This window comes from Typha angustifolia, chromosome 11, assembly GCF_048772165.1.
Source record: "Typha angustifolia cultivar Huaian chromosome 11, ASM4877216v1, whole genome shotgun sequence".
Classification (NCBI taxonomy): domain Eukaryota; kingdom Viridiplantae; phylum Streptophyta; class Magnoliopsida; order Poales; family Typhaceae; genus Typha; species Typha angustifolia.
Window position 1 is genome coordinate 820891 of NC_133249.1, and position 19512 is coordinate 840402.

The window sequence follows — 19512 nt, forward strand, 5'->3', positions numbered from 1 at the left end:
CTATTATCTTTCCCTCTAATCTCTCTTTGTTGATTCTTTAGAAGTATTGCAAGTCTTGGCAAAGTTATTGAGAGAAAAGCATAGGCATGCTGTTTGGTAGAGCTAGGCAATCTGGATAATGAGTTTTATAGTAGTAAGGGTGGTTAGTTTAAATTGCTTGATGACACAATGAAACATTAGATGGATGTGAAGATTTTTGTTAAACCATAGAGATATGTAGATGATTGACACAGACAAGTGATACCACTCAATGTCTCTATTTTCAATTTTTCTTTTCCCTTTTGCCCTTTTTTTGAGAAAAAAGTTGTAGACAAATACTTTATTCAAGATCGATTTATTGGTATGAAATCAACCTTAACACATAAGTTTCCAGAAATCACGTATATATAACTCAACTTGTAAAATTTTCTGGCATCTCAATCACTAGATAAAATGCAACCAAACAAATTAGCATGCTGTATAACAAATTGACCAAGAGATTAGCAAGAACAGTCGAGATACTGCTTGCACTTTTCTCTGAAAACTCATCTTTCAGTGAGTTTTTTAACATATCTTGTCAAGAAAAGGGAAAGGGATTGCATGAAACATCAAAATTTACTACAAGATAAATAATAAGTTACATGCATGTGAAACTTGAAGCACCATTTCGTGGGCTGCTGATAAATATTTTCCAAGGAATATATAAGAATCAAAACACCATGTAATGATGTTAATCCTCCTCTTCCAAGCAGAAATCATGGCTACCGCATTTTGTAGTGCTGCGTTCTTGAGACCTGGCAATGCTGCCCACTTAATGAATACTTGAGCATTATGTCCACATCTCGGGGATTCTTTTTGTTGGGCTCGACGGTCATGCTCCCTACCAGTGCTTCTCCCTCACAGATAGTTAGGACGTCTTCGAGGTAGAGAACAGTCTGCTTCCAGTGAGTAGCTTTTGATCTTGGTCCTGTAATAAATATATCATCAGCTGGCCTATGTATACACCATAAATTGCAGGTCCATTCCATCAATGCAGCACTAATTGGACAAAAATTAAGAAAACTTAAGCTGATGGTGGATCATTCTGGAAGCAATAACTAACCTGTTGAGAATCCCATCAACTTGTGACATTTGGTGAAAGAAACATCAAAGTAAGCTACAAGAGCATGGATATAATCATTGCGCTCCGCCACAAGCTTAAATGGTGCAGTAAAAGAAACATCTCCAGAACTCATCTTTGAAATGTCCATTGTCTAGCATTGACAAGAAAAGATGGAACTACTTGTTATTCAGAGGCCCAAAGGAGAAATAAAAAGGAGAAGGCGACCTGATCAAATCATTCACCTTAAGCAGCTGGCAGTTGGTGACTATTTGATTCTGATCCACAGTATCAACAAGTGGTTCCATCATAGCCTGTTTCTTGATGCAGCTCATGTCAAAACCATATACATTATTCCAGACTGCAAGGACGGAAACAAGATAAGGCATAGGAAAACTTGACAGGCTGTTTACAAATGGAATATTTGGAAAGAAAAAAGACACAAGCTTCAACCAAATAAAGAAGAGAGGCCAGCATGTAAGCACAATTGAAATAGGTGAAGAAGTAATCTCACATTCAATCTTGTCTTCTTTATATTCGGCATCCTCAATAGCAGTCAAATATAGAGAGGCTTTGTCTGGTAGGATGGCTCCACCATTAGTCTATGTAAGAAAAAGAAAAACAAGAATGATTGTCATGCTATTACTTTTCTCTTTTATTTTTCTGCATGTCAGAAGGATTCAACCAATTATAAGTGAATTGTGGAAAGATTATTCCAAACTCCAGTGATTAATATTAACCACATCATTCCGCATCAAACATTTTCCTTCTTTTCTTCATTAATATGTGAATTAGAAAGGTTGTTCTCCAACTTAAAGCTTAAGCAGAATAGTTGGCCCTTTAAGTCAGAAAACTAGGGAACCTATGGAAAAAACATGTAAAACTCATTTTCCTTCATGATTGACAATTGTTGCCTCATGTAGCAAAATCTCTCTTCATTTTGGCCCACATAACTCAAGAAATGTCACCAACCCTAAGCGAAAATTAGTGAAAAATGATCTCTGACTAGCACCATTGAGTAAATGAAAGGGAACACTTACAAGCCATTTGTTGCGCGCATACAAAACTGTGTTCAGCATATTCTCAAATAATAAGAAATACCCCATCCATTCAGAAATGATGACATCCACATGGGTGACTGGAAGCTCAATCTCTTCAACCTTCCCTTTCAATACTGTTATAACTGTTGAATGACACAGCACATATTACAAATAGAACAATAACTACACAAGGTACCAGAAAAGAAAGGATATATAATCACCATCAGAAAATCCATTTTTCTGAACAATCTCTTTTGCCATGTCAGCCATTTGGGAGCACTCTATCTGTGGAAGAGATTTGATTATAGTGATTCAGTAAAATGATTGTGACCCACTACCACACGACTAAGCATGAATTACTTTTTGAATTTGAATATAATTGATAAATTTACACGCATGGTTATTTGACTTGCTGCAAGAGCAGAAGACTCAGGTGTTCTATTCTAGCTTTCTCAAGCCCCTCCACTAATTTCTTTGCAATAATTTGGAAGTCCATATGCCGGCTGTATGTTCAAACTTTCTGTACGTAAGGGTGATTTAATATAAATGACTAACATTGTTCTTAATAGCTTAATCTCTTTGAGAACATGGTTATTTGATATTAATGACAAAGATGTGGGTTACAATCTTCGAAAATGGGCAAAAAACCCAGTCTACGAAGTGCAAACAATATAGAAGTGAAATCATAACAAACTATATAAGGAAGCAAATGAACACATTGGGAACCAGAACTGACCGCATAAACATGCTTCGCTCCTGCTTTTGCACAAAAAAGAGAGAGGATACCCGTCCCTGCACCAACATCAAGGACCACCTTGTTCTCCAATAGAAAGCTATTCCGATATATAACATTCTGATACGTCTTTGTCCTAACAACATCTTTCAACATTTCCTACAAATTGAAACAATGAGATATAACTCTTAAGTAAACGTGCATTACCAGATGAAAGCAACAAAGCTTAACAACACCCAAACAGTGATTAAAAATCGCACAGTTGTGGAAGTCAGAAGATCCAGTTACAAAGCAATTAACAGAGAACTCAATAAAATAAAAGGAGAAAAGCAAACAGCTGAGTAACGCGTGTATTATCACACCAAAGAACAAGATGGAGCACATTTAATTAGTTATACTGTACAAATTATCTTAATAGCCATGTTAATTGTTTAAAAGAATAAAACTTTTGAACAGGAACCAAGAAACGAAAAAAAGGAAGAGGAGGCCAGGAATCCTCTCTTACAAAAGTTAAATCAAGTTGGACTTGACAGGCACAAAATTATTCAAGAGAATAAAGGAACTCCCAATTTAATCAAAAGACCATCACTTGAATGAAAGAATCTAGTTCCTTAACACATTCATCAGCCCACAAAGGTTTGTTCAGCTCAACATCATAAGAATACCAGCAATGTTCAGCAAATTCGTAGCAATTTACTTACTTCATGAATGCCTGCAAATACAAAGAGAAAAAAAAAAAGAGAAAATATTTAAGCTCCTGCATATGATCAATTAAAAAAAGAAATCGAGCTAAAGGCCAGTCCATACCGAAGTGGGAGTAGGAATCGAAGTAATAATCGGCGCTAGTCTTGTCACTCCCGACAAGGCTTAGATATTCCGGTGGGTCCTCGAGATTCGAGCTATCCGCCCTCTCCTCCATGACTTCCTCCGCCACCGCCACCTCCTCCTCCTCGCCGACGATGCTCATCCTCGTCGCCGCCTCCGGGAGGTCATTGCTCGAGCTACTCTTTTGGCTGCCGGAAGCGGCGCTCTTGTTCCCGCTCTTTCGCCGCCCCATCTCGCGAGGAAAGGCTCGGGTTTTGGGAGCGGAAAGACTAGGGTTTTGGGAGCCAGGAAGCAAACTAGCAAGACAGGGCTTTTGACCACCAAATTCGAGCTAATAATAATAATAAATTCTAAAAAAGCGAGGAGAAGCCAAGACAGGGCTATTTATTTTCCATTGTAAAGCCTGCATCCCATTTGAACTCGAGTTGGGTTTGATGTGAATTATATAATACCTAATGCTTACTACTATTACCAAAATAAACGTGTTTTAATGGATAAAGTGCGAATTAGGGCGAGAATTAAAATGATAGATGTTGGTTAAGGAATAAATTTTATTCTATCCAGTAGCACAACAATAAATAGCAATTAACCACAAGGTGAAAAGGGAAAATATTCTATCCATGAATAAAGGTATCCTTAATCATTTATTACCAATCCTTACATGCCTGAGATGCTAATTCACCATTGCAGCTGGAGAGGCAATATGGAGGAAAACAAACAAAGAAAAAAAAAGGTTCTGGTCTTTCTATTACAAGCAAAGCTGAATGATACACAAATATTTAGCTTCTTTTTCATAAATTAGCTATTTGGAATAGAAAAATTAACAGACAACAGTTCCAATAACCAAAAATAATAATAAATAAAGAAAAGAGTTGGCATATTATGGCCTAAATGACACAAGCACATACAATACTCATCTCCTTAACAACCAAGGCAGACCCTTGATGGTTTTCTACTTTGGTAGGAGAGGTACAATCACACACTTGAACCTTGAGGAGCACTGCAAAGAAAGATGGGGTATATTTTTCCCCGAAAGAGAATCCAGAACCAAGCCGCCAGCCAGGGAACAATGGTTGAAATACTTCCTCATGGATTCCGGCAGCCTTCTCTGGCCTCGAGAGGGGCAGTATAGTATGTGACCATATAATGATGGGATCAGGCATTTCCCATTGGTTTGCATGAAAAGCTAAAGGCTTTCACCAGAAGCAGTGCCCAAGAAGACAAGAACTCTCTGTCTCAATGCTCGCCATCTCTTATGCATAGTACATGTACAAGCTATTGGCAGCAGCACAAGCAATTGAATTCTCAGTCGGATGCCACGCTAAATGGAGCAATTTTGTAGTGAAATCATATGAATTCCCATTGCCATCGACTCCAGGGGTTTCAGTACCTGCAAGAATTTGATTACATAAGAAGATTTCTGATGATGGCTGACTAAGAAATGAGAAGTTGCAAGTAAGCTGTTGGAACTGCTGAAGAGAATAGCAAGATGCAGACCTCGTCTGCCGGCACCTGTTGCACTGCTCAGATAACGTGGAGACCTTGCAAGATCTTGTACTTGTCTCCTAAATGGTACGAAAACAGAAACAGTTGAGTTAATATGACAAACATACAACATGACATTGATAAGTTCCCTAAGCAGACATATCCATCTTCTTTTGATTTACATTAACAATGTTTCTTTCTTATCATAACTTCTTTTACAAAGAACTGCATGAACCATACCTCATAGGGTTTTTACTCGCTTCCAAAGTTGTCATTTCATTGCTTCCACCAACACAACCGAACACACGGAAAAGGTTGCTGGAGCCACAAAATTTTAAAAAAAAACTATGAAATTAATATTTCGAGGGCATTGGGCATTAACCAATCGTCGTAGTGGAAGTACAGAATATTACTTGTAAGAACCGGTTGCTACCCGTAGTCCATCTCCACTTAAACAGCACTCAAATTTGTCAAAGATTGAGTCATTTTCATATAAATCACATAACTGTACAAAAGCACATGTCAATCAACAACCACTCTCTCAAAGAAAATAGTACATATGCTGAACTAATCTTAATTCAAAAGAAATCACCTTGGGCCTTAAATATTCATGGACCTGGAAAGTAGCAAGAGGACCAGAATTCATGTTTATGTCCCATAGCTGCAAGGAAGGGAAAAAAAAAGAAACAGGTAGATGAATGGAACTTCTAATTTAAATGATAGGAACAGTGAATTGTGTGACCAGTTTCTATTGTCTTATCATACACATCTTGGTTGGGACATTTGTACCTACTACCTAGCTACAATCAAAGAAAACAAAGACAATGTACTCATACTTGCTATAGTTATTGGCTATGTGCAGTGCGAGGTATAAAATATATGAAGCACCTATATGCAGAATATATGGGTGGATGTTACATCAGTAACACTTCTTTCTCCAAGATATGGGTTGTAATCCAGCTAAATTTTCTCGGACCAAGCAAGACAACGTAAAATTCAATACAATTTCCAAGATTGTATTGAACAAGTCCTTCGAACAACAAAATCACGACTTGGTGTTCATAAACTTCTTACTTGAATCTTCTTTCTCCAAGATAATAGTGCATACAAACAATAAATAACCAAATACATACAAACAAGATTCTTGAACCTTGAGAGTCATGTAATCACGACTTAGGATATGTCTTCCATCCTTCGAGAACTTGATATCTGAAATCGAAGCAATAATCTCAGTAAAGAAGGACCGCGAAACTGGTGCCCCGTGCTCCTGAAACCTATAAGGATGCAACATTAGCTATTGAAACAATAGAAAATGGTAATACTCAACATGGCCTTCTAAAACCTTAAAAGGTTTCAGGATAATACAAGAGAGGGGCAGAGAGAGTAATTACAAAAGAGAATTGTTGTCACATAAAGCTGATCGCCTCAAATCAATAAGTCGTATTATGCCCTTTGAGCTACTATATGCCAATGTGTTACAGTGAGTAGGGTGAAACTCAGCAGATGTTATCACCTCTGCATTTCAGAAATAGATTAGTTATGAAACTTCACCTAATGGATTTAACACCAAAAAGGAAAAAAAACTCAGTAAAATCTAGCAGTTCATGCAACAATGTTGCCACTTAATACTCCATAGAGTAAATAATAAAGGTCCATCTGATTTTGAGAAGATGTTCCTATCTGTCATATGAATACATAAGATATCAAGGCAATGCCGCAAACACCAATAGGTACACCAAGTTCATAACTCCAGAATGTATACCTGTAAGATCCTCCATATTTGAAGGCTTGACATCGACAATGTTAAAACTCTGGTTGCTTATTTCCAAGTTCCAAAGATTTATACGCAAATCATCTGCTGATATGAAAGTCTCACCATCACTGAAAATAAATAAATAGTGAAGAAAGTAAGTGAACACAGAAAAAGATACAATGTTTAAAGAGGACAGCAAGGAAACGTGACTGTATCAGTAGTCATGAGCAGTGGCCTTAATTTTAAGAAAGTTCATTGCACTGATATCTAGTCCTAAGCAATATCTATGGTTTCTTAAAGAACTATGCAACTAGAAGATAAGTTAAAAAATGTACAAACCTGTTAGCTGAAATGGAATTGATGTGATAATCATGTGCATGAGCATAGATTCTTCGGCATTTGGCAACAAGACTTGTTTCTTTGCTTGAAACCTGCTTAAAAGGAAATTATTTGGCATATGGAAATAATCAGGAAAAAGGAAAGTGACTATTATTAGTAACAGAGGTACTTCGGAAAGTAAGGTAGAAGAGTGATAATATAATTATATTGCTCCATAAAAACAAATGATGCTGAACAGTCTTATGCAATATCTACCACTTATCAATCTGGTGCAGATAAAGTCTACATTATTAGAAATTATTTATTTTTCCAATGCATAAACAAATAGTCTGTGATAAGTACAACTACCACAGGCAAGCGTAGCGAAGGAAATCCGCCAGGTGGAAATGAAAAATCCTTGTTTGTATATGACCTTTCTGCACATCCACCATTCAGAAGATATAACCTTGGGCTACTACCATTGACTAGAGCATGTGAACGATCCAAATTCATCTGTGAAACATTTTTCACCTTCTTTTCTTGCACCTACAGTTAGAATAGAAATGTCATGAAAATGCAAATATCAAGTAAGATGCAACTGTAACTTATTCATGTTACATTTATACATAGCTACCAACTAGAGAGACCATACAAATATAAATTAGACATGAAGTCCGAATACCTATCATTAGTGCAGCCAAATCTCCAAAACTACTTTTAGATCAAAACCACATTAAGTTATACAATTTCAGAACTAGAAGGGCACAAAAGGATGAAGTATTGAGAAAAGATGAAATCCAAGGTATATTAGATGAAGATAAATAACAGTGACATAAGGAAATAAAAGGTTGGATTAAAAAATGATAGCTCTGTGCATACACTTTTTCACAGTTTGTTTCTAAACAACAGTGAGGATTATTCAAGCATTTGCATGCAAAAGAAAAGAATCATCCCATGTACAAGAATGTGCAATGACTCCTGCATTATGAAACCTGACCAAAGAAAAGCGGAAGGAAAGCCCACCTACAGTTTTCACTAGATGGAGAACTTACACTTGTGACCACTAAGTTACTAACTACATGGTAGAATAGAAATGGCACATAAATGAATAGATTTGAGTAGAAAAACAAAAAGGAAACTCCTTTCCCAACATTACAGAAAACATAATAGCAAAATTTAATAAGAACATCTCTGTGAATGGACGCGGCATATAATATCAAAAGCTTTAAAAAAAAATTGAAAAAACAAGCTTAAAAACGTTTACAATAAGAAATCTGTGATAGAAAGGACCAGAAGAATTATTAATCATCAATTCATCAGCCATAAAGATCATTTTTCAAAATATGCAATGTATAGAAAAATGCTGCTTAAAAAAAAATTGAGGTTACCTTCCAAAACTTGATAGTTTTGTCATTAGTGGAGAGAAGAAACAATGAACTATTTGATGTCTGACACCATCTTATCTTGTTGATCTTTTCTTCTATTTCCAAACTTTTAAGGTAATCAAACTGATTGCATGAAATGGAAGGTATACCAAGTTAGATATGGATCCAAAGAACATCAGATTGCCATCAGCAAAGTACAATGAAATGGTACCTCTGGTTCATGACTTTGAAACTCTGTTTTATAGCAGAATTCAGGATGCCTGTTAATTGGACAATCTGCCTTCTCTAAATCCCTTCTATGGACATTCTACAGAAGGAACAAAGAAGAAAATGCAAAAACATTGTAGTAATTATCAAACATAAGATGTAAGACATAGACATTAACATGTTGATTGTGTTGTCTAGCATACATCCTTGAGGTCCGTCCTTTCAAATAAAACTACACGCCCTCCTCTATCTCCAGTGGCAAGATGATTCCCAGATTTATCAAATTCAATTGCTGAGATAATGTCAACTGCGCAAGCAACAGGCTGTATATATTTCAGGCATAACAAAACAGGCTAGCAAGGAAATCAAGATAGAGAAACTACAATTGATGTTTATAAATACCACAGATAAAACAGTGACCAGAAACACAGCACATAACAGAAAAGGACAATCAAACTAGGATGCCTATGAAGGATGTACAAGAAAATAATAGGAAATAATAGGAATAGGATACATTTATGATAGAAGCTTTTGTATATGTCATCTAGCAAAGAAGTAAACAAATACAAGTACACGTGCATACAACTTGCCATTGGAATATTAGAGATAATCATGTATAATATCCTACACTGCCATAAGATCATCATGTCTGTGAACTCCAGCTAGCAGATTGTCCATTCATGACAAGTTAATAGGTGTCTCACAATTGGTCCAATATCCAATTATCAACAATTAAACTATGCCTACATTCCTTCTAACATAAAACATGATAAGTCAACAGGTCACAAGCCACAAGCTACAGTAGAAGCACACATGCAAAAGATAATGACAACTTTAAAGAGAAGCATCACTGTGAAATTAGGTATACCTTCGTATACAAGTTATATTGATCCACTATACTTAAAGTCTTAAATGTCAGCAACTATGAGTTACCATAACTATCAATATAGAAATAGTTAAACATGACAATGTGCCCGAATGTACTCAGGTGTAGCTTTGCCCCAGTTAAAAGGAAAAAACAAAACAAAACAAAGATGTAGCTGGAGCTAAATCTCCGAATCCTACTAACAAAGCATGAGAAAAGTACATCAAGTTTCTCTCTTCAAATCAAAAGAACTATTATTTACATCCTATCAGACACCGACACACTTTAATCGGCACTCTTGAATAAAAGTTCGATAGGATCTAAGCAACTAATTAACTGATTAAGAAAACCTCAACCCTCAAAGCAATCTACACCAAAGTTTAGCCCGATAAAAAAATAAGGAGAAAGATCGCACCTTCCTGCACTTCCTCTCCCAGAGCCCTCTCCCCGAAGACCTGCGAGAATTTCCACCCAAGTGTCGGCGGCTGCGCCAACGTAGTGACTTCATCCACATCAGTTGCATTCATTTTCGATCGGAAACCAAGCGATTTCGACGCCGGCGAACACGGGCATCGACCACCTAAGCGGAGATCGAAAGCTCCCCTCGGGAAAGAGGAGAGATATCAGAGAAGGGTGGAATTCGCTGGGCTCGTTGGGATGCCAGCGAAGGACTCCACCATGGGAGAGAGAGAGAGAGAGAGAGAGAGAGAGAGAGAGAGAGAGAGAAGACGAAGAGGGTTTGGGATGAGATAGGAGGAGGAGAGTAGTAGTGGGGAATCGTTGATGGGGATTGATTCGACGGAGGGAGGCGAAAAGGAAAAGGAAAAAGGAAACAAAAAGAGAAAAAAAAAATGCTTCCTTTCTTCTCTTCTGCTTCCCCTGCCGAAATCCGTGTCCAGTTTTTATTTTCTTTTTTTTTTTTTCCTTTTTTTCCATATTTTTTTACCTTCCTTTCCTTTATTTTAAGGGTCTTTTTGTATATTTGTCAATTGAAAGTCTTAATTATAGACGACATCGAATATTTTACGAGTAATGATTCTTAATGATACAGGCTTCATTATAAATATGAGTATATATATATATATATATATATATATATATATATATATATTTATATGTGATATTATCTTCTTATTGGGCTTTTGTGGGCCGATCCGTCGACCCAGTGGGCTTCCAGCCCCCTCGTTGTAAGAAATTCTTACATCCGGAGCTGCAGATCATCCACTTTCGAGTCTACGTACCACCTTAGTTCTCCACTATTTCTGGAAGCTTCGAACTCCATTGAGGATTTACCTTCTCCCTCTGCTTCCTCTCCAACTCTCTCTCTCTCTTCTCGTCGCCAAATCCGCGACAAAATCTAACCTTAAGAGTTCATGGCTCTTATTCCTCGCACCGCTCGCCTCGCTCTCCTCGCAGCCGAGAAGTCAGCGGCGATGTCGTCGGCGGCGGCTACATCGTCGTCCCCAGCCCCGTACTACCGTCCTCCTCCTCCGTCAGCGTCGTCTCCGACCGGGCTCTCGAAGGCGGCCGAGTTCGTGATCTCGAAGGTGGACGATCTGATGAACTGGGCACGGAGGGGTTCCATCTGGCCCATGACCTTCGGGCTCGCGTGCTGCGCCGTGGAGATGATGCACGCGGGAGCTTCTCGCTACGATTTCGATCGGTTTGGTGTCATCTTTCGCCCCAGTCCTCGCCAGTCCGATTGCATGATCGTTGCTGGAACACTCACCAACAAGATGGCGCCTGCCCTCCGCAAGTAATGAATCGTGATCCTTTATTTCTTCCCACAATTTTTTTATGTATTTGATTATAGAGCCCTATGGTAGAACTTAAAAGTAGTTTCGTCACAATCATGATTAAAAATTGATCTTTGTCTACATAATTTTGAGTTGGCCTGATTTTGGTGCTCTCTCCAGTACCTGATTTTGGTGCTTTCTCCAGTAAATGATCTTAGTTCTAGCAGAAAGCCGCTTTCTTTTTTATCCATAATTGTCGTTGGCATATACCTGCCTAATTAATTTCACTCTTTTTCTACCTCAACAGTGCTGGTTTGGATTGTTCGTTGTTCTGATGTTCTCTGCCATAATAATTCATCTGTAATTGTGCAATGGCATTTCATTGGAAAATATTAGTCTTTCCTATTGTTGAGTTGCGACAACCATCTTCAAACAAAAGAATATGGAGGGGCCCGGAAAAATAGCAATACCAGGCACAATACGGGAGGTAATTTTGGACGTGATTATTATCATATAGGAAGAGAGAGGGGGTAGAGGGATAAACGGAGAAGTGGATGGGATACTATGAGAATTACATGATTCGAATCATGCTTGTTAAGAAGTCAGATGGAAAGATGTATGCACAACATTGTAATATAGGGGAGGATTGTTAATTTGTTATATGCTAGCTATGGTAGGGTTTACCAGGTAGGATAGTTGCATGACTATCAAAAGTAGAAGAGGAATATGGGACTACAGCAGAAGAATAGAAGGGCATGTGGTGGATTCAGGATGAAAACAGGAGAAGTGAGAGTAGCAAGCGGAGGTTCTATATTATTCTGGAGAGCTGGCACAATGGACCGAAAGAAATTCCGGGCCCAAAGTTTTTCAAGATGGAGATTAATGAAATTAGGTGAATAGAAGAGAGAAAGAGGTGTTAATATACTTCTATGCTTCATTCAGAGGCTAATTTTCTTACTCTAATCATATAAGGCTTCCAATCTGATTAAGAACTAGTAATGCAATAGGTAATGGAGAAAGAAAGTTAGATTGTACAAGTTGCTGAAGTTTAAGGTGAGTTCGAACTGAGGATCTATATGGGCGATGGTGAACTTCGTTGGCAGCCGTAGAAGACTGTTTGCAGAGGTTTTTGGGGAGGAAAAGGAGAGTGAGAGATGACAAGAGGATGGGTAATATCATGCATCTGAAGATAATGGAGTCTAGCAATGTTGTTTCTTGGTGACATTGTCATGTAACTATATACATATACTGCCATGTTTCCAACACATGCGAACATTTGTAGTGTGAATGTATTTCCTTGTCTTTGTATTGAGAACATTAACAATTCTGAATTTGATCAGCTTACAAATTTGTGACTCTATTTGTTCTCCTCAGAGTTTATGACCAGATGCCAGAGCCCCGATGGGTTATCTCAATGGGCAGCTGCGCAAATGGTGGTGGTTATTATCACTACTCATACTCCGTTGTACGTGGCTGTGATCGGATCGTTCCTGTTGACATCTATGTCCCTGGTTGCCCACCGACTGCTGAGGCTTTGCTCTATGGTGTTCTTCAGCTCCAGAAGAAGATCAACAGACGCAAGGATTTCCTTCTGTGGTGGACCAAGTGATGAAACTTGACGATCTTCTGCTTCAGTAAAATGAATTGGGTTTTCTGGCCTCTTTTGTATTGCCCCGTGAAGTAAAAAAAAAAAAGGAAAAAGAAAAAAGAAAAAACTAAGTCCTGGATATTGTGGACACTGCAAGTGAGATAGTTAGTGGATATGTGTATCATATGAAGCAAACTTTGTATATGTCTGTGACTCAACAGATGCATAAACATGTATAATGGTATATACTGTAATTGCTCTGTACTTGTGATAATTTGGTTTTTGTTTGTTGGAATGCACCATATCGTTTGGTTTGTTTAGATCTCCTTGATTGGGAACTTTCTCTACAGAAATAGTTGTAACATCTATTTGTGATTAGGACATTAATGATAAACCGGCATCTGTATGAGCTTGTTGAGATTGGTTCAATGGTGTTGGGTTTTATTGAATTGGTGATAGATAACTTGAAGGTATTCGAATTATTGCAAAGAAGAAAGAACTTAGATAAATTCAATACTAATTACTAATTTTTTCTCTCCTAATTTAACAGTTAAAATTTATAATCCTCTAAAACTCCTAATTTGTAAGGATAAATTGGTTTTTTTCTTATTTCTCCCTCCAAGGTGACTCATCTTTTATGAAAAATAATGGCTAACAAATTATTTTACTCTATTTTGAGGTTAGTTGAAGTCATCACTCAACTACAGTATTAAATATATTCTACTATTCTATATTTATATTTAAAATTATTTTTATTTCTCTATATTTAAAAATATTTTAAATAAGTTCTTATATTTATAATTAAAATAAAATTATTAATTTTTTTATCAAACTTAACTATATGTTACTAAAATAACTAAAATACCTCCCTCGTGTTTGTTAGGCAAAACATCTTACATTTTGCTATTAAGCCGTTAGATAACTAAAATAGTTATGAACTTAATTAAATTTAATAAAAAATAATAATGATCCTAATTTAACTATAAGTATAAAAATTAGAACATAATATCAAATGTTTTCGATTTACTCACAATAAGCCTCCGAATTTGCATCAAATTACGAAACCAGCCCCTCCCACCGCAAAATAAAGTAAAATACCACCGAGAAGCCCACCGCTTGCTAGGTCTACGTTGGGGAACATCACAAACCTCTCCCTCGACTTCCCCTCTCTCTCTCTCTCTCTCTCTCTCTCTCTCTCTCTCTTCTCCTCCTCCTCCGTTCGTCTCTGCCTTCAAGAGGTAAATCTCTTCCTTCTCTCCCATTCATAGCGCTCAAATCTCTTAAACCCCCATATCTCCCGCGTGGATCTAGTCGGAATTCTAGGGTGTCGATCCACTCCCATTTCGAAGGGTTTAGTGCATAAGATAGATCGAAGAGTGTATCTCTTTCTATAGATCGGGGAATATTCTCTCTTTTCTCCTTAATGGTCTTATTGGATTTGTTTTAACAAGTAGATGGCGTCGAAGCTGCACCAGCTTCGATCGAAGGCGACTCAGGCCTCCCAATTTGTTGCGAAGCATGGTTCTGTGTACTATAAGGAGCTGTTGGAGAATAACAAGAAGTACATTGTGGATCCGCCTACCATTGAGACGTGCCAGGATTTGTCAAAGAAGCTCTTTTATACGCGCCTCGGGAGGCAAGTGTTCATTTCGGACGCTTAAATGCGTTTGTCTTCTTATAATGTGTGTGTTTTTTTTCTTAACTGCCATAGATTAGAAAGGAAGGGCAACTTGAAGATTTACCTATATTAATGGAATCGAAGTTATAAGACGAACTGTAACTGAAGTGCTTCAGGGTACATAATGAAATGTTGAGAAGGTCAAATATAGGCGTTCTGCTATGACTTATAAATTTTCTTCTCCATTTACAATGATTTGTTTTCTGATATCAAAAGATTAGAGGGGTGGTTAAACATTATTCTTTTGAAGTTCATTGAATTGATCTGAAAACGCGTCAACAATTACCTAATTTGCAAAACGTTGCTGATTTGAAACTTTAGAGATCTTAATAAGGACCTTACATACAAGGTTGATGAGATGAAAATAGTGATTTTGTTATTCACTGCCGTTTTTTTTTCCCCCTTTCCTGTGCATGTGATCAGGACGTGTTCTTGGACCCTCAATGGAACTGTGTGAAGGTTGCAAGATATTTCTTACCTTGGGTCAGGGTTAATGTTTTCAGATCAATTTAACTTTGTAGTATTCACTGGCAGCTTCTGCCAATTATTATGTCAAGCTAGACAGAGGAGATATGAGCCCTCTAGGAAAGAAAACCTTGTCATGTCAATTAAGAGAATGTTGGAAGTGCCATGTGAGTGGTCACTATTCCGTCAAAAAATGTTGTTGGTTTATGTGACATGTAAAATATCAATTACCATGCCTTGTTTTTTCTGAGCACTTACCAAGTTATATCTAAATTGTAGTTGTGTTAGTAGTCTTCTTGTAGATTCTCGCATCAATGAGCAGTCATTGCTTTTACTGTTTATCTTGTGTTAATCTGGAAAGTATACCAATTTCTTTCTAGGAAAACAAAGTTGTTGCTGCAGGCAGCTATATCACAAAATTGATTGCTTTCTTTTACAGTATTCCTGGTCGCTATGAGTTGTTCTGGAAGGAGCTTGATGGTGTGAAGCACATATGGAGAAACAGGAAGGAGCTCAAGGTTGAGGATGCTGGAATTGCAGCCTTGTTTGGGCTCGAGTTGTATGCTTGGTTTTGTGTCGGCGAGATCGTTGGAAGAGGATTCACTTTTACTGGCTACTATGTTTGAACAAGCACTCCTGATTATAAAACTGGTTTACAATCTGCATCTGTTTAGTCAATGGTTTGTTTGATAATCAGGTCCTGACCTCATTTCACATACAAAATTTTGTTTCGCAAAACCTTCGGAACTAGCGGTCAGCGAGACATTCATCATTGCCTCAATAATTTGCTGGCTTATTTTTTTCTTGTTATATCAATTATCTTATGTTTTGGCATCTAATGAACTTCATGACTCTTTTTCCCCATTTTTTATGCGATGAATATCTGTTTTCTTCTATTTGCCACAGCAGTAATTCAGCAGACAAAGTAAGTCCAATTCATAGCCACAACATAGCGAAAATTTAGTGGATCGCCTCCATTAACACAGAGGTGCATTAGTTCTTAATATCTGCTATTTAGAGCATGGACTTATGGATGCTTGTGCCGAGTACTAAATGTGTGTAAAGTTGATATGTTAATGGCTGTGAAACAAAGAACTTTCTCTGGGTCTGCTTTGCCTTTCTGCAGCTACCGTATATTAAGTTGGCTTTGTAATGTCTTGTGATGGTTATAATTATGAGGCGCAGGTTTGGATGAATGCTGTAATGAATAATTCCTGGCAAGCTATACATTAACTGTTGATGCAATTCTATGTACTTCTCGACTGCAGGATTGAACATGTGTGCCTTGAATGATACCAAAGTTGATCGTTCTTGGAAAAAAAAAAGAGAAAGAGAAAAGATGTAGACAAATGAAAAAAAAAATTATATGCGTTTTTTTGGTTTTAATCAACAGTCTGTGGACTATGAAAATTATATGCGTTACGATGGACATATTTGGTCCAAAATGCAGTGCCTGAAGTGAGCAGTAGAGTTAAATATCTGAGTCCAGACAAGGGAAAGTGCATACGCTACATTTCTTTGTAACTACATTGGTGTCAGACCTCAAATTTGGGTGGTATACCATACAAGTAAAAAATGACAACCAAAAAAAAGGAGACAAGTTTCATGGAGAAATGTTAGAGAGAAAAGTATCATCAACTACTAAGTTGAGAAAATTAGCTATAGAGTTTAGAGTATAAGGGTTGCCATGCTGTTACTTGCCAATACCAAAAGCCAACTCCTGCTTGTCCTAAACATCCTCTCGGATCAGATTCAGAGGTCTTGCGGAAAGCCAAGATCCTGGCACATACTAACTTGAGAAATGCTAGGCATGAAATGGTGAGCAGAGCAAGTTCCTTGTTATGTAGAATTTCTTGGTTGCTTTGGATCTTCTCAACATTTGCTCTGCAAAACAGATGTAGTGGGGCTTAGTATCTCTGCCCATATAGTTTTACAGGTTATAATTGTTTTAGAGCAAGTCAGCAGCATAAATATTTTGCCATGGAAAAATAAAAAGCAGCAGGATTAATGGCATTATTGTTTCCAATCATCCTATCTTTTTTTAGGAGAGACCAAGTCCTGAACTTGTTATTACTTGATGTAAGCTTTAAATGATACACAACAAACAAGGTGTCCAAGCCAAATTTTAGTAAATTGAAACGGAAATGTCAATAGTAGAAAACATATTTCACAAATCATAGACAGTTTCACTTGGTTGGCTTAGGATAGAAATGTTACAGTTCCCACTAACTAATCAGCTGGATAATTACTCCTTAGTCCTGTCTATTCCTTGATCTCTTTCCTAATGGTTATTCTACTGCCTTTGGATATTATTTATTTGTTCTTGTGAGCAATAGATTTTGCATAAACATACCCTTGAGGGGAGTTTCACAAACACTGTCTTCATTGAAAATTATCATACTAAATTATGCACAGTGGCACACACTTATCTATAACTATGGATATATACAAGTAGTGTCTACTGATATTATTGAGGATTAATATTACAAAATCAGAATTGATGGCAGAACATACAAACTAAAGAACAAACTACAAAGTAGTTAAAGATGACCTACAATCCTGAAACTTCTAGGAACATAATATTAGCATAAACCAATGGTTGCAAGTAGTAAGTTGCAGATATGTACCATTCTGCAAGTAGTATCATAGAACTATTTTCTAACCCGAGTACAGCATTTTCTCTGACAAAAGCATCTAGCTCAACTGACACAGAAGTTTTCCAATCCATAACATTGGTTAGTTCCTTCACCTGAAAGATTAGGAAATGTATGATGTGGAGAAGTTTCCAAGAATATCTTTCTTTCAATTTAAGCTGAAAGCTTGCTGATGCACTGAAGACAACTGTAATGCAAGTATACTAAGAAACCAGATAGTAATGTAGCATGGACTGAGTAGAAAATTCATTTACCATATATTCCTTTACATCCATAAGACCACTGACATCAGATTTGATCTTTTCCAACAGCTTATTATACTGAGAAATCCCCTTCTGAAGATGCAGTAGCACATCATCATATCTTAGATTAAGTTCTCTGAGGTATTCCACCGAAGAGGAAAGGCACAGTTCCAAGGATCTTATTCTCTGCATTAAAATCTTCAAAACAGCAATGCTAGGCCCTCTTCCTATTTACTGATGGTTAATTTCTTTCACGAGATGAAACACATTGCCTTTGGAACTATCACTCTTCAAGCCATTTACATTTTGTATTCTAACATGAACATCAACCCCTCTGTGAACCCGAATGATATCATTATGTCCTCTCTCCTCCAGATTCCAAGGAGCAACACGGCTGGCAGAAGATTCATTAAAAAGCCACAATTAGATCTTTGCCAGTGAGTAATTTTCCCGAACATCTCACACGCATCACTTTTCCTTCTTTGTAAAGCGAAGTCCAGGGACTCATCGAGTCCAAGATAGGTTTTTGCTGTAAACGTCTCGATCTTTTCTTTCTTCTGGCTATTGAAATTTCCCGTATCACTTTCCTGTTCATGATCTCTGCACTTTGAGATTGTCTCATTTCCTAAGAAATTCTGGGATTCCAATACTCTACTTATAGGGCAGTAATTGCTGTGTAGGATAAGAAGATAGGATTCTAGCGGCACCACTTCACAAAAGTCGTCATTTCCATTGTTTCATCAACATAAGAATCCACAAGTATTTAAGAAATCAAACTTTTCACAGTCCATCAGAGGTGAGATTATACGAAAAGAGGCTCCTTCAAGATCTAGCAAGCTGTACTTTCTCGCAGAATAAGTCAAGAGTCAGAAACTGGCAATTGAGTTTCACCAAAAAGATATAAATATACACGAATTGTAGCAATCTTCGCAAATTCGAGTAAAGATAGAAGTTATGCTACCGACCTTGACCGCCTTGGCCACAGCTGAAGCCTAAGTAGAAGAGGAAGAGGAAGGAGAGGGACAACTCGCAAAGTCTCTTCCTCCCGCCTCTATCCATGGCCACAGATGACCATTTCTTCTTCTTCCTCCTCATTAGAGATCGAATGGAACGCGAAATTAGCTTTTGGCGCGAAGGATGGAGAAAGAACGGGAAATCCTCAGTAAATATGGATATGGATATAGATTCTTTTACAAACTGCCACGGAACTTAACCTATTCATTGGACAACTGTTATCCGGCTAAGAATGGCGAGCTAAGTGAATTCTTGCAATCAAGGCTGCAGACGATCCACTATTCCACTCCCCTTGACCAGGGTTCGGAGTTAAATTTCCTCAGTTCCTCGGCCACAGCCTTACACAGCAAGCTGGTGGGGTCCAAGATGAATTACTAAGTCTCCAGCTGCCAGCTGCCAGCTGGAACGACAATTCGAGAGAGAGAGAGAGAGAGAGAGAGAGAGGA

At 37.6% G+C, this 19512-nt stretch overlaps 4 protein-coding genes and 1 long non-coding RNA gene across 8 annotated transcripts; 2 read left to right on the forward strand and 3 right to left on the reverse strand.

The window, feature by feature from the left end:
* Positions 1-479: 479 nt before the first annotated feature.
* On the reverse strand, positions 480-3999 carry LOC140771479 (probable protein arginine N-methyltransferase 1). The gene is made up of 9 exons (XM_073113056.1): positions 3659-3999; positions 3553-3563; positions 2855-3010; positions 2340-2403; positions 2119-2261; positions 1593-1680; positions 1324-1439; positions 1082-1232; positions 480-946 (listed from the first exon to the last, which is right to left on the reverse strand). Exons 1-9 carry the CDS (start codon positions 3906-3908, stop codon positions 741-743), a joined length of 1185 nt encoding a protein of 394 aa, XP_072969157.1. The 5' UTR covers positions 3909-3999; the 3' UTR covers positions 480-740.
* Positions 4000-4398: 399 nt separating this feature from the next.
* Positions 4399-10513, reverse strand: LOC140770784 (serine/threonine protein phosphatase 2A 55 kDa regulatory subunit B beta isoform-like). 2 transcript variants are annotated; one of them, XM_073112056.1, is made up of 14 exons: positions 10105-10513; positions 9028-9131; positions 8829-8924; positions 8621-8740; positions 7602-7778; positions 7254-7345; positions 6924-7042; positions 6553-6676; positions 6312-6435; positions 5754-5822; positions 5575-5666; positions 5402-5479; positions 5174-5241; positions 4399-5066 (listed from the first exon to the last, which is right to left on the reverse strand). In XM_073112056.1, exons 1-14 carry the CDS (start codon positions 10214-10216, stop codon positions 4930-4932), a joined length of 1512 nt encoding a protein of 503 aa, XP_072968157.1. In that variant the 5' UTR covers positions 10217-10513; the 3' UTR covers positions 4399-4929. The 2 variants fall into 2 exon arrangements, with proteins under 2 accessions (XP_072968157.1, XP_072968156.1); XM_073112055.1 differs by having other exon boundaries at positions 7599-7778; positions 10105-10511.
* A 464-nt stretch (positions 10514-10977) lies between these two features.
* Positions 10978-13333, forward strand: LOC140770414 (uncharacterized). The gene is made up of 2 exons (XM_073111605.1): positions 10978-11445; positions 12800-13333. The coding sequence occupies exons 1-2, from the start codon at positions 11063-11065 to the stop codon at positions 13032-13034; spliced, it is 618 nt and encodes a 205-aa protein (XP_072967706.1). The 5' UTR covers positions 10978-11062; the 3' UTR covers positions 13035-13333.
* Positions 13334-14137: 804 nt separating this feature from the next.
* On the forward strand, positions 14138-16020 carry LOC140769985 (uncharacterized). Of its 2 annotated transcripts, none has more exons than XM_073110919.1 (3): positions 14138-14251; positions 14468-14649; positions 15596-16020. In XM_073110919.1, exons 2-3 carry the CDS (start codon positions 14468-14470, stop codon positions 15780-15782), a joined length of 369 nt encoding a protein of 122 aa, XP_072967020.1. In that variant the 5' UTR covers positions 14138-14251; the 3' UTR covers positions 15783-16020. The 2 variants fall into 2 exon arrangements, with proteins under 2 accessions (XP_072967020.1, XP_072967021.1); XM_073110920.1 differs by having other exon boundaries at positions 14182-14251; positions 14461-14649.
* A 551-nt stretch (positions 16021-16571) lies between these two features.
* Positions 16572-19157, reverse strand: LOC140769986 (uncharacterized). 2 transcript variants are annotated; one of them, XR_012105976.1, is made up of 4 exons: positions 19018-19157; positions 18065-18889; positions 17784-17905; positions 16574-17040 (listed from the first exon to the last, which is right to left on the reverse strand). It is a non-coding gene; the product is annotated as an uncharacterized lncRNA (long non-coding RNA). The 2 variants fall into 2 exon arrangements; XR_012105975.1 differs by having other exon boundaries at positions 16572-17040; positions 17784-18889.
* Between the last annotated feature and the right edge of the window lie 355 nt (positions 19158-19512).